This window comes from Rattus norvegicus, chromosome 1 (assembly GCF_036323735.1).
Source record: "Rattus norvegicus strain BN/NHsdMcwi chromosome 1, GRCr8, whole genome shotgun sequence".
Classification (NCBI taxonomy): Eukaryota; Metazoa; Chordata; class Mammalia; order Rodentia; family Muridae; genus Rattus; species Rattus norvegicus.
Genome location: NC_086019.1, coordinates 184060854 through 184074700, shown reverse-complemented (window position 1 = coordinate 184074700; position 13847 = coordinate 184060854). Strand labels below are relative to the sequence as shown.

The window sequence follows — 13847 nt, the reverse complement described above, 5'->3', positions numbered from 1 at the left end:
AAATCCTGGGTGTCAACATACAGGAAAAGGAGATAATATGCTTATCTTTCACCTTGCACAAAATTCTAAATGAACTAAGGACCTCATAAGATCCAGTTCTCCAAAACTTCTAGGGAATAAAGTAACAGGTGCCTTGAACATACGGACACGGAGAGGCTTTATACACTGGACTCCAGGAGCACGGGAGATAAGACTATTGATCAAAAAGTAGGATTGCATGAAACTAAAGGGCTCAAGGAAACTAAAACAAGATCAGCCAGAGAGTGGAAGAAAAACTGTGTCAACTCTGTATGTGACAGAGGATCAGGGTCTTGGATACACATAGATGTTCCTAGCTATATCCAGTAGGGTGCTCTCTCTCCTCTCTCTCTTTTTCTCTCCCTCTCTCCCTCTCTCTCTAAATAGACATGAACATGAAAAAGAGAATTACAAGGAAAAAGTAGCACAGTGGGGCAGTATGGAGATACAGGAGAATGGGTAAGACATCAGAGCAGTCAGTAGGCATTACTATTACATGTATGAACTTGTCAAAGAGCAAACCTAAATAAAAAATGAATTTAAAACTTAAAGTGATGATTAAAAACAGCAACAAACTGTGATCAATCCTCTTATGCTCAAATCTCAATGTGAAACACAAGTAACATTGAAATCTAAGGTAATGTATCTCCCCCAAAACTACCAATGCCAAAACAATGGATACAAATGAGAAAGTTCTAGATTAATTTACTAAATTAGCCACCGACAAAGAGTTAAAAATAATAAATCTGAGTATGTTCCAAGAGAACATGAAGAAATAACTAAAATGAAGATACCAACAGAAATATGAAATAGAATTAAAAACACTGAAGACAAATGAGATGAAATTCTAGGAATAAAACATTTAATAAAACACTGTAACAACAGAGTAGAGCACAGTAAAGACAGACTGTGAGGGAAGGGTAGATGAACAGATACATTTAGTTAAAGACATTGGTAAATTTTTAATGTAGGAACAAAACATGTGTGATCACTGAAAAACCATAAAAAGACCAAATCTACAAATTGTGGACACAGACAAAGAAGAACTTCATACGTAAGGAATAGAAAACATTTTCAATACAACTATAGCAGGAAATTTGCTAAATCAAGAGCAGTAGAAGTCATTTCAAGTACAAGATTCATATGAAACACCAGATGGACAAGACTGGAAAAGAAATTCCATGGGCGATACTTAAAACACTAAATATACATAAAGTGTATTGAAAATTGCAAGATAGAGTCAATGGAGAGTCCCTCTTCCCAGATTACTCTCTCTTGTGTCAAGTTGAGGAAAAAATTAGCCAGGACAAACAGATTTATATAGACAAAAACTCAAAGTATTTTTTCTAAAATCAAGGACAGGACCAGGGTGTTAATGTTCTTCATTCTTGTTAAATAGAAGTCCTGAAAGTCTTAGCTAGAACAATGAGACAGATAAAAGGAAAACAGGTGGAAATGTATTCATAAGTGTCCTTATTTACAGGTTATGAAGGACAATAATGACTTTGACAGAAAACTGTAGGCGGAGCATCCCTTGATTGGGTCAATAAAAACGGCAGAAATTAATCATTGGGCGAAGGGATAAGGCGGGATTTCCAGGCCAGACAGGAAGAGCAGGAGTTGAAGGGAGTCTTGAGATTCCGACCAGGCTGTGGAGTAGATAGGAAGCTAGAGATTTGTTGGACTCTCGGGGGCGCTGATAGTTTGTAGCCTCAGCAGTGGGCTGTGGAAGTGTCTAGTCAGTTTTATCCAGAAAAGTCTCTAGTATTTTCTTTCCTTGTGGCTAAAGGGAGCTGGGTGAGACTGCCATTGCTGGCACCAGGCAGGGAGGAACAAGTGGAGCTCTTGGAAATACAGGCAGCAGCATAGCTGGGATCTCTGGAAAGCATTAGCTAACCATGGAGGCTGACCGGACGGCAGGGGAGAGGACGCTAGTCCCAGAGCCTAACCAGAGCAAGCGTACATTTCTAAAACTACATGTGACAAAAAACTCTTAGACCTGACCAGTACTTAGCAGAGTGGGAAAAGCTAAAGTTAGCATTGAATAAATAACCGCAAAACCGTAAACTTCCTAAATGCCAATTTTCTAACACACCCAGAAGGAGAACTGGGACATCATCCTCTCACAACTGACTACAGAATAGTGTCATTAATTTAACCAAGGAAATGGAAGACCCGTTCAAGGAAAACTAAAATACTCAACAAAACACACTGTTGGATAGAAACATGTCTGCTTTGCTTATTCCTTGCTGCTGTGATAAGGAGCCCGAGGAAGGTAACCTAGGGGGAAATTAGTTTATTCCGGCTCACGGTTTGAGGGCAGTCCACTATAGAGGGGAGGGCAAAGTGGACGCAATTGGTGACATCATAACCAAGCAGGAGACGGATGAGTGCTGCAGTTAGGTTACGCACCTACTTTCGTGGCACTTGAACAAAGGCCCACACCCAGGAAATGCTGTCAGATACTTTTCGAATGACTCTCTCTACCTCGATTAACGCAACCCCTCAGGCGCTCTCATAGAGGCTACGTAATCTCTCCCAGGTTTGCCCCGGTGCTTGTCTCTGAAGTGATTTCAGGTCCTACTCCACTGAAAATTAATATTAACTATCCCTTGTTCATGGGTTGGAACAGTCAATGGTGTGAAAAATGACTGTCTTACCAAAACAATCTAGAGATTCCCTGAAGTTCTCGCCCAAATTTCTATGTCACTCTTCAGAGAAACATACGGCAAATCATTTGGAAACCTCAGAAAGCCAAAGCAATATTAAACAAAAAGAAAAAAAATAATCTGAAGGCATCGACCCTAGCTGATTTCAAGGTGCAACACAGAACTATAGTAACAGAAATAAGGCAGGGTACTGGCACAAACATAAACACACCGATCAGTGTAATATTGGTTCTACATATAGAAACACAAACACGCAGGTCAGTGTAGTGCAGTCTCTACATATAAATCCATGCAACCTCAACCACCCAGCTACCACACAAGTTCTCCAAACAGTAATTAGAGAGAAGAAAGCCTCCTTTAAGAGAAACAGCATAGCTACATGTAGGAGAAGGAAACTAAATCCTTATTTTCACCCTGCATAAAATGTAACTCTAAAGTTAATGCAAGACTTAAAATGCTGAAACTGTTACAGGAAAGAGTAGGAGAGAAATACGTCAAGGTGTGTGTATGGGTGTGGGTAATGATTTCCTGACTATGACTGCAGTTGCTCAGAATGCAGATTCAATGCCTGACGGGTAGGATCTTACAGACCTCGTAGACTTCTGAGCTGCAGAGGGAGTGTTGACTGAGTGGAGGAACTGCCTACAGAATGGGAGAACATCTCTGCCAACTATTCATCTGGCGAATAAATAATATCTAGATTACACAAAGAATAAAAACAAAAAACAAGCAAACGAACAGCTCGGTCTTAGCATAATCCTTTATTAGCTCTAACAAAGTGTGTGCAGACAGGACTGTGCTGTTCATGGGTTTCTGCATGCAAGATTGTGTCTGAATGGAGATAGTTTTACTTCTCTATTCTCCAACTGGGTGTCTTTCTATTTCCATTTCCTGCCTAAACTTCTGGGCAGTACTTACAGCTTGGCTTCCAGTCTTTCTCATTATGGAAGATGTTTAACTCCGAGAATCAAGACCTGTTTGACTGTGGAGTGTAATTCTGCTAAATGTGCCTCTCGGTTGTTTGCTAGTGTTTTATTGGGATTTTTTGTGCCAGTACTCATCAGGGACATCAGTCCATAGTTTTATTTCCTTATAACATCTTTGCCCAGTTTGGGTATTGAACAAATTCTGGCCTCATAAATTATTCTCTCGTTTTCAAATGTTTTGGGGTATTTTGAAAAGGGTTGGTACTCAGAGGCCTTTTCTTTTTCTCCTTGTAGAGATATCTGGTCTTGGATTGCTTTTTAAGGGCAGCTTTTTGTTGCCGGCTTAATCTTCTTATCACTCACAGATCTGCTAAGCCTTTGTATTTTTATGGCTGAATCTTAGTAGCATGTGAATTACTGCAATGTGCTTATTTCATTCAGGACACCTTATGTGGCTATGCAAGTTACTATAGACCCTCTTTGTAATCTTTATTTTTATGAAATAGGACAAATGCCCTTTCTTTAAGTTCTCATTGAGCTACTAAGCCTTCCTTTTTTCCTTTTCAACATATCTAAAAATGTTCCAAATTGGGTCTTTTCTAAGAAGTGTGCTCTGGGTTTATGGTCCTTTTCCTGTTCTGCTTCTCTTTGCTCAATTTCTATTAGTCTTTCTTCCCTTTGATCACAGGCTCATTTTCTTTATCGGGTTACTTAAAATGTAAGGTTAGGAAGAAACATTTTTAAATGTAAGGTTAGGTTTATCAATAGCTTTTCTCCCTCAATTAAATTTTTTTCTCTTAGCATTTTTTCACTATATCTGATAAATTTTGATGTTATTATTTTTAGTTTTATTTGGATATTTTATTTCCCTTACAAATTCTTTGGCCCGCTGGTCCCTAAAGAGTATGTTATTTATACTATATGTATAAGTTTGGTGACTTTTTTTTTTGCTTGTACTGATTTCCAGTTTTATTCTGTCAAGATCTTAAAGGATATTTCAGTAGTTTCAATTTTTAAATTGTATTAAGACTTATTTTGAACCATATTATATATAATATATCTTGAATAATGATCCTTGTGTAGTTGACAAAAATATAAATTATATCATTCTTGGCTGGACAGTTTCCTGTAGGTATAGGAGTCTCATGTGATCTACAGTGTTGGTTAAATATACCACTTAGTGTTGAAATGCCATCCACTGATACGTTTGTTGTTGAAAATAAAGTTTTAAAATCTCCCACTATTACTGTGGAGTCATTTATTTTCTCCATCATCCTGTCTATGTTTAGCTTACGTATTCAGGAACTTGGATCTTTTGATGAAACATAGCTGCTCTCTCACTTTTGTGGATTGCATCTGGGCAGGGAAATAACCTCTAGCATTAGAAAAGCACGTGGCTTAAGGTCTTCCTTAGATATTCCCTTTTCCAGTTTCCTGATACGCACCTGCTTCTAAATGCCTTAACTTCCCTAAACACTTCATCTGTGCTCCTCATTACGGTGGATGACCCCCCAATTCAGAGTACGCCCATTGATAATAATAATAATAATAATAATAATAATAATATAATGGCCTTGAAGGATGATTCTTTTCAGACTAGCTGACTTTGTATAATTGATTACAAAATAAAAGAAGAGGGGGAAGAAAAGGAAAGGGAGAAGAGGAGAGGAGAGGAGAGGAGAGGAGAGGAGAGGAGAGGAGAGGAGAGGAGAGGAGAGGAAGAGCTGAACATTCCAGCTGAGACCTTCCTTTCAAATTGCTGTAAGCAGGTCTTCGTCTGTAGGTACTATTTCTCTGCTTGTAAGAGACTTACCTTGCACTTCATGAACTTTTTGTTTTTTATCTTTCAACATGATCTCGAGATTTTTGGTGAGTTTCTGGGTCAAAGGAGGATCTCCAGAAACTGAGAAAGGGACAGTGGTCTCGCCGTACTGCTCCAAATCCATCACCCGGGCAGGCTCTTTGGGTACTGAGAAGCCTATTCCTTTTATCAGAACATACGTGAGACCCTGAAGTGCCAGCAACTGCAGCAGCAGCAGTTTCCAGTTGCGCCAAGAGAACATCACCCTTTTGATGAACATGGCCCGGAACTGCTGCATATAAAGAGGCCACTGCAAGAGGAGAGAAGACAGCAGTACAACGGTCACACACCTTGATGGAAGCTGCCGGCACCTAACTTCAGTGTTACTAAAGTCCCCGAAGGAGACTCGCCATTGACCTGCTCATTATACCCCTTTGCAGAACGCCACATCCATTCTCCTGTATTAAATACCATCTTTCAACATTATAGTTCGCATCAAATTTCTACAGCCAGCTCTCAGTGCTCTCCACAGGATTACAGGATGTCAGGGAACAGAAGAATTTAGTTTAAAATTGCAACGAGCCCACCATATTTTCACATAACCTATTTGGAAGTGTGCATGAATATACAATTTTGTCTACTTTTTTCAAAGTTTGGGGGGCAGTTTGTAGTGGACTGTGGGCTTGTTCTTCAGTTGAATAATGAAACCCTTTGTTTTAAACACATACATCTTTAGAAAAGGGGACTGAGAGTCAAAGGAGAGTATATTAAGCATGTTGCAATTTTAAAATGCATTCATTTTATTCTCCCAACACTTTTACATCCCATGATTCAAAGTAGGAAAATATCCCTACTCAACCTGTATTCCTTTAATAAAAGAAACCACACTTGTGCTATCTTTAACCAGAAATAAGGTCAATTTGGAGGGAAAGCCATTCCCTCTCATTATACTCATGACAGGAAGTCCAGAGCTTCTGCTTGTAAGAGATCGGTTCTTACATATATTTCTAGAATGACAAAATAAGAAGTATTTTAACCCAGTGATCATCTTTTCTGGACTGACCCACCAGCTCTGACCTCACCCTCAAAGAAGAAAGGAGAGCAGGAGAGTGACAGAAATGCCCCATAGTTTGTCTTATGTTTACACTTGGGGAAGAAACTGGAAAGACAGAGTATGGAGAGGAGGTAACAAGGTAGGGCACCTCCTGTCTGACACAGGGCACACTTGAGTATGTTCAGCCCCCCCGAAATAGCCTCATCTGTATTAGCTCAGCCTGACCAAAGGCAGCCATCTAGTAAGTTTATCTAGCGGGAAATCACAATTTTCACTCAAATTCTAGACACTCATATACAATACTCTGCTTCACAAGCTCCCTAGTCCCATGGGAAAGTGTAAGAAGTGTTTCTAAGAGACTTGGACAAATAAACCCATGGTCAAAGAGTTTCTGCTGCACACATGTGCAAAAATCTGTGCGGAAGATCAATGAGGACAACACAGATGTTAGCCGATGAGGTAGCGGCCCCAGGCTGAAGAAGGGATTCTGTGTCTCAGCCACACCTGGAGTGACATGTGTGAGTTGTTATGGTAATCATTTGTGCCAGCACTCTTCTCCAGCTCGGAAGGAACTGGCAGCTCTGAAAACAAAAATAAACCCCCCGAGGAAGAGCAAGTGTGAGAGTAAAATCTGGGCTGGCGTGATGACTTAGTGGATAAACATGGACACAGCAAAACCAGATAAACATGGACACAGCAAACGCAGATGACCTGAATTGGATCTCCAGAACCCACATGATGCGTGGAAGGAGAGAATTTACTCTTTAAGGTTGCTCTCTGATCTCCACATATAGATGTACATATGTATGTACACATACCACTTAATAAGAAAGTAAATGTAAGAAAGCAATTAAAATATACCCGTCTTTTTAACCCTCACCATTTCACAACCGAGTTAGAAAATTCAGTGAATTTCCTTACAAATGTTTCCCTGTGTGAATGGTCTTGTTCTAAGAACCTTGAAACTCTTCTGAATTAAGCTAATTAACTGAAGTGTCTTCTTTCACTCTCTCCAAATATGCTAGCATTATATTCTAGGGAAAGGTGCTCACCCCGGCATTGAATGAAGAATCAGAATATCTTCCTGAGTAACCTGATCGTTCAAAATTTCTGGGCACATTCATATTCTCGTTGTTTTCACTTGTGCTTGGGTTCACTGTAGAAGCTGATTGAGCAATCTCAGTGTTCAACTTCAAATCTGCCAGATTACTGACCCTACATACACACATGCACATAGAGACAGAGAGATATGATTGTTTTATATATATATATATATATATATATGTTAAAAAGTAACTTTTAATGCCGATATTAGTTCCCAGAAATCTCAGTGTTCAACTTCAAATTTGCCAGATTACTGACTCTACACACACACACACACACACACACACACACACACACACGCATGCATTCACTCACTCACACATGCACACAGAGTCAGAGATGATTGTTTTATATATGCTATAAATATGTTAAAATAACTTTTAATGACAATATTCATTCTCTAACTCCTGCCCTTTAAATTCTTCATGCACAGAGACCTTTTGATGGGTTTTATGTGAAACTAATGACAGGAAATATGCTGTGGGTGTGGGTGTGGGGAAACTGAATCCCAACAGTCAAGACATTGCCCAGTATGCCTGAGGCCTGGAGGTTTGATCCCCAGCACCACAAACTTTCTGGTGCTCTAGATTGAATGCAAGACTTTGTTGTGTGTAAGAAAAGTGCTTACCCACTAACCTACAGCCCCAGCCCTGAGACCAAAATCAACTAACATGAATAAGGTTCCAAGACAATGTAACTCTTGTTTTTAGGATAAAATGGTTATTAGATGTCCTACATTTTACAAAATTATAGTGGTAATTGCAATTTTATTTTATAGTGTTTCTAACTCTATAGAAGTCAAATATGTTTTTCTAAATTTTCTACACTAAATAAGTAGACAGATTACTTTACAAAGCAAATGAATACGTGGTTAATTTGTCCTCCTTGGTTCATGGCTCTGTGTGGGAATATGTGTGTGTGAATATAAAGGAAAGATGCTATACAGAAAAACAGGAGCCACAGTGTAAGAAGACGCTATGGGCTTTGGGGGCAATGTGGTGCTTTAGAAGCTGCCCCCATGTGAGATGATGAACAAGAAGAGTTGAAAGAACCAAGAGAGGACGCTGGAAGTCGGAGCACACTCAAGGTCACCTGACATCGTTGAGGGGCTCAGGCTTCCATTTCGAATGCTCCACGGTTGCTGCTTGCCTCTGTATGGCCTGAGATAGAACGAGAGCTGCTTTCAAAGTGAAGTGCAGCTGTGGGGAGTTGGGAGGGTTTCTCTGACCTGATTTGTGCATTATTACTCACTTGAAGAAAACCTCGTCCATGGTAGTCATGGAGACACCAAAGCCAGAGATGCCGAGCTCTTCTTGTCTTTCTTCTAGGTCTGTGAAAAGTTCTGCAAACCTGAAAGACAGTGGAGATAGTATCTGCACAAACATACATGTGTTTATCTGTTCTCGGCTGATTCCCCTGAGCAGTGCAATTCATGTGTCACGGAAATTCTTGTAATATGACGATTTCCACAGTCCCTTATGAATCACCAATATGGGGCACCAGAAAGAAGATACACCAAGTTGCCACAGCAAACTGCTTCCTGGTTTTTTAATAAAATCATTGTTAACTTTCTGATTATATTGGCTTTCTGTTTTCCCTGCCAGTTTAGATTTAATTTACTTACTACATTCTATAGCTCCTGTGAGAGAAACACAAGCAAACAGGATAAATCCTTAAAAACTAAAAAGAAGTATAAGACACCCAAAGCAGAAAAAGGAAAAAAAGTCACAGAAGTTAGAGACTGGGTGGAAACTGTTCATCCCCAAACCAGAGAAGTCTTGAGCTTGAGCAATCTTGAGCACATGGTGGTGATGGAGTATAAATTCCCAGTTAGTAGGAACACTAAACATCACTGATTCCTAGCACAGAATGGCTCTATAAATCTTATGTATTATGTACTTCTAGTTTTCTCTGCAAAATTAGTATATGAGGTAATGTATTTATTAATTACTTGATCACTCTGCAACAAGCACCTATCTATTAAGGCATCACTATATCACTATATCTATATCTATATCTATATCTATATATATATATATGTAGAGAGAACATATTAGTGTATATATATATTAGTAGTAGAGAGAACATTTAAAATTCTTTTTATGCAACAAAATAATCCAATTGTCTCTACTCACCAAGAAGAAATAAAATGTATCAAAATGTATCAATATAGTGCCCTATCCTATCAACAATCAATGCCAGTTTTCAATATACTGATGTGAAGACCTTATAGGCACAACCTTCTGTGACATCCTTCAGCACAATTACTGAAATCTTAGAAAGCAAATGCTCTGACTAGGATGTCTCAAAAGGCAAGTGGCAAGGATCTGTTTGCTAAGCCTGAAGGAACCTGGACAGGTCACCATTGTGTAGCATGTCTGGATCCTTGCCTGTGTGTGTGCTCCTTGGGCAGGATGAATGACAGCTCAGCTGCAACATTGGTCTCCATCTCGGCAGTTGGTATGTAGTTCTTAATCAGCTGGGAGATTTTTCCATCGTCACTGTCAGGAGTCTTCACTATGACTAGGTGGTACCCCACTCCTGAAAAGATCCATCAAGAAGGTCAGATGAAGCCATTCACTATTCTCAGCTAAAGCTTAATCCCCACTGATCAGCTCTATTAGCTGCATGCGATAAGGCATTTCCATGTTCTGTAATAAAAAGACACACATGCGTATTGCATTGTCAAACAGACACACAGCTCACTAAGAACTTAGCATCCAGAACTGTTAATGCTTAGCTTGTTCTGTGTGATCCCCTGTTCCCAGGCTCCAATCCTCCTGGTGGAGTACAAGGTTGAAACCAAAAGGAACTAACTAACTCACATGGCCCAGACCCACATATCCAGAGAGGGGAAAGAAGAGGAGGGTCTGGTGATAAGGGAAGCAGTGATATCCTGAGTCCACTTGACCAGGAATGGCAAGGCAGCTCAGGACTGACTGTCGTCATGCCCCAGGCCACCCCTTCAGTGTAACCTGACAGCCAGAGGTAAGATGTTAGACAGATTTTGAGGCTATTTAACCTGCCATGTTCTCAGATGGTCATTCACGGAATAAATCAAGGTTTACAAGATTTAAATCCCGGCAGTGATCATTGACTTCTGCAAGTGACAGGTAGCAGTGGGCTCTGATATTCTGGTTACACACAGAGAATAGGGTGTAGCGTGTATGATGTGCTAGAAGTCACTTGCTTACAAGTCTAAGGAAGAGAGAGAGAGAGAGAGAGAGAGAGAGAGAGAGAGAGTGAGTGTGTGTGTATGTGTGTGTATGTGTTGTATAAGATTGAACCCATGACCATGAGCACGTGAGGCAAATTATCTTCCACTGAGCTTCAATCCCCAACTTTTAAGGACTGTATTTCAATAGCTGTCACCTACTGCTATCAGAGTCCAGAGTGAAGAGCAATAGAAGTTACAGGTCAAATTTGAGGAACTACAGAAGATATTCTCTGTAAATACTCTCCTGCTAAAATGGCAAGCAGTAGCTTAGAGAACAAAGATATACATTATTTGATGATTTAATGCACACTAACTGAGGACCTATTATAAGCCAGGCATGATTTAGATCCTAAGGATGATTTGAGCTAGGCCAAACATGTAAAAACTCTAGTGGCCTGTATCTCTTTGAAGAAAATATAGCTGACTTTGACTAGTTAGAAAAATGTGTGGTGTGTTAAACAATATAAGTCCAAAGGGGAGAAACATTGTTTATGGATGGGCAATCCAAAATGATGTGTCAAGGAAGTCATTAAACTTGAGCCAGGATCAGCAAGGGTGATGGAGAAAGCCACAGTGGAATGTGTCTGAATGAATGAAGCAGGCATTAGGGCTTATTCTGGATTTTGCAAGTTAAGAAAATTATCCACAGTTGAAAAAAAAGTCATTGGAGTACAGTGGAAATGTCTCCTGCATAGCTGTCCCTGGCTGTGAGAACAGAAGGCAAAACTCAGGTCCTAAAGCAGAAGTGACACCAGGAGATGCTACAGCCTAGTCATCCAATCTTATCACATTAGACATCATTTTGACAACTTTTGCAGATAAGGAAACTGAGCCCTAACACACCAAGTGACTCAGTAATTGGTAAATGTTGAGAGCCTGCCCTGCTTAGTCTGCCTACACAGTGCTCAACAAAGAAAAGTTTTGTTTAAATTTTCTTCAAATTTGACAGATGGTCATTCAGTTTCCCTCTTCCCTAAGATTGGAATCTTTTAAAAATCCAAATTTTTTTTGCACAGAGACTAGACAACTCTGAATCATCACATTATAAATTTACATCATAAAACAAAATGCAATGCCATTTGGACACCTAAAGAGCTGACTGAAAACAGTGGGACTCATGTGCTACCCTCACCAGGAGATCCAGATAGTAACATACAAGCATTCCTCTTCATGAACACATGGCAATGCATATGAAATGCTGACACATGCCATATGCTAATCGTCTCAACACGATGACTGAGTTTTAATACCTTTATCTTGATTGCTCCACTCAAGTATGCCTCTAGTTTGCCAAAATGTTTAAATTCAATCTTCCCAATTTATCCAGGTTTTTTTTGGAGGGGGGTGTGGTGCTGGATGTGGACCCCCATGCCTTGACCTCTTAGTTCTAACATTTAGCTCCTTTAGCTGGATTGCTGCAACATCCTCTGCTAGGGACTCTGAATTCTGTGACGTGATGGGCATCAGATCAAACCATTGTTCTTGCAATTCCCTTCCATTTTCAACATGTGTTTCAAACTTAATTTGTCATTATCCAAACAGAAAGAATCCTTTCTGATTCAGGCTTACCTTTATGTTGTTGAGCATGGGGAAGACAATTTTTGTTTTCATATTTTCCTTTTATTATGTATTGTTTTACTGTCTTAAAAACTTATTTCCCATTGCTCTGTGTGTGTGTGTGTGTGTGTGTGTGTGTGTGTGTGTGAGAGAGAGAGAGAGAGAGAGAGAGAGAGAGAGGGAAAGAGGGAGAGAGATGTGTGCATGTATGTATGTGTGTTCTTATGTGTGCAAGTGCATATGTCCATATGTGTGTGTGTGTGTACATGGGGATATATATATATATGTGTGTGTGTGTGTGTGTGTGTGTGTGTGTGTGTGTGTTGATGTAAGACAGAGGTTGATGCTGGGTGCCTTCCTTGAGCACTATCTTCCTTATATATTTAAGCAGCATATCTGTCTTGAGCCCAGAGCTCAGAGACTTGGCTTGTCTAGCTATCCAGTTAGCAGGGGGATTCCCAGTATTGACCTCCCAGCAGCTGGGATTACAAGTGGGCCACCATGCCCACCCAGTATTAAGACACTGCATGGGATCCAAACTCAGTCCTGACACATACATGACTTCACCTCTGAGCATGTTCCTAGCCCTCATTGCCCTTGTGAGCTTCTTTTTAAACTGAAAACCCTTTCAATAGTCAATATATTCAGATAATAATTGTGTATGGCCAATTGATTTACTATGGACCATTGGTTTCTATTTACTAATCATTAGTGCAAAGGCAGCCAATAATATTATCTACCTTACTTCTGACATTCAGAAGCTTACTATTAAAACCCACATTCCGCTTTGGAGAGGGAAAAAGAAGAGGTGGTCTATCCCCATCAAGGTTAATGAGCCAACATTAAGTACAGAAAAGTGCAGGCTTGGATGTTAGATGCACCCAAGTCCAAATCTCTTCCAATTACTTTTTGGATTTCTCATTATGAAATGTGAGCTCTCTGAAATGTGAAGGGAGAACTTTGCAAGTACCATTAAATAATGTGTATCAAGGGTGAGATCTAACATCTCACCCATGGGAGAACCAGTAAAAGTGAGCTGAATGAATTCAAATACTGTTATGACACCATCTTTAGCTACATTCATTGATCTGAATCTTCCAAGTTTGTGTCTCTTACTAGTTTGAGACAGATAATTTCAACATCAATAACAAGTAATTCACCTGAGCTCACATTTTATATTAGTCTTTGCTGCTTGCAGTGCTAAGAGTTAAATATAAGAGTTAAAAATATGGATACCAGGCAAGCGCTCTACTGATGAACTGGAAGACTCTTCACTTCGTCGTTGTTTGGTTTTTGTTGTTGTTGTGTGAAGGGTCAAACACAGGACCTTATGCATGACAAGCAAGTGCTCTGCCATTGAACTACATCTCTAACCCTGCTTTATGTGTTAAATTGCACTGAATTAAGTTTGTGTGAGTGTGGGTGTGTGGGGATGCGTAGGAAGGTGTGGGGGTGGTTTTGTGTGCACATATGGAGATGCTGCAGATGTCTTTCTCAATTG

At 39.9% G+C, this 13847-nt stretch overlaps 1 protein-coding gene across 8 annotated transcripts in view; it reads right to left on the bottom strand.

The window, feature by feature from the left end:
• Abca14 (ATP-binding cassette, subfamily A (ABC1), member 14) overlaps positions 1-13847 on the bottom strand; it is a 105931-nt gene that overhangs the window by 40015 nt on the left and 52069 nt on the right. For all 8 annotated transcript variants that reach the window (XM_039101172.2, XM_039101170.2, XM_039101174.2 and 5 more), the window contains 4 exons: positions 9963-10113; positions 8824-8922; positions 7521-7683; positions 5427-5724 (listed from right to left, as the gene is read on the bottom strand). In XM_039101172.2, coding sequence (XP_038957100.1) covers positions 5427-5724; positions 7521-7683; positions 8824-8922; positions 9963-10113 — 711 coding nt within the window. The remainder of the gene's footprint in view (positions 1-5426; positions 5725-7520; positions 7684-8823; positions 8923-9962; positions 10114-13847) is intronic.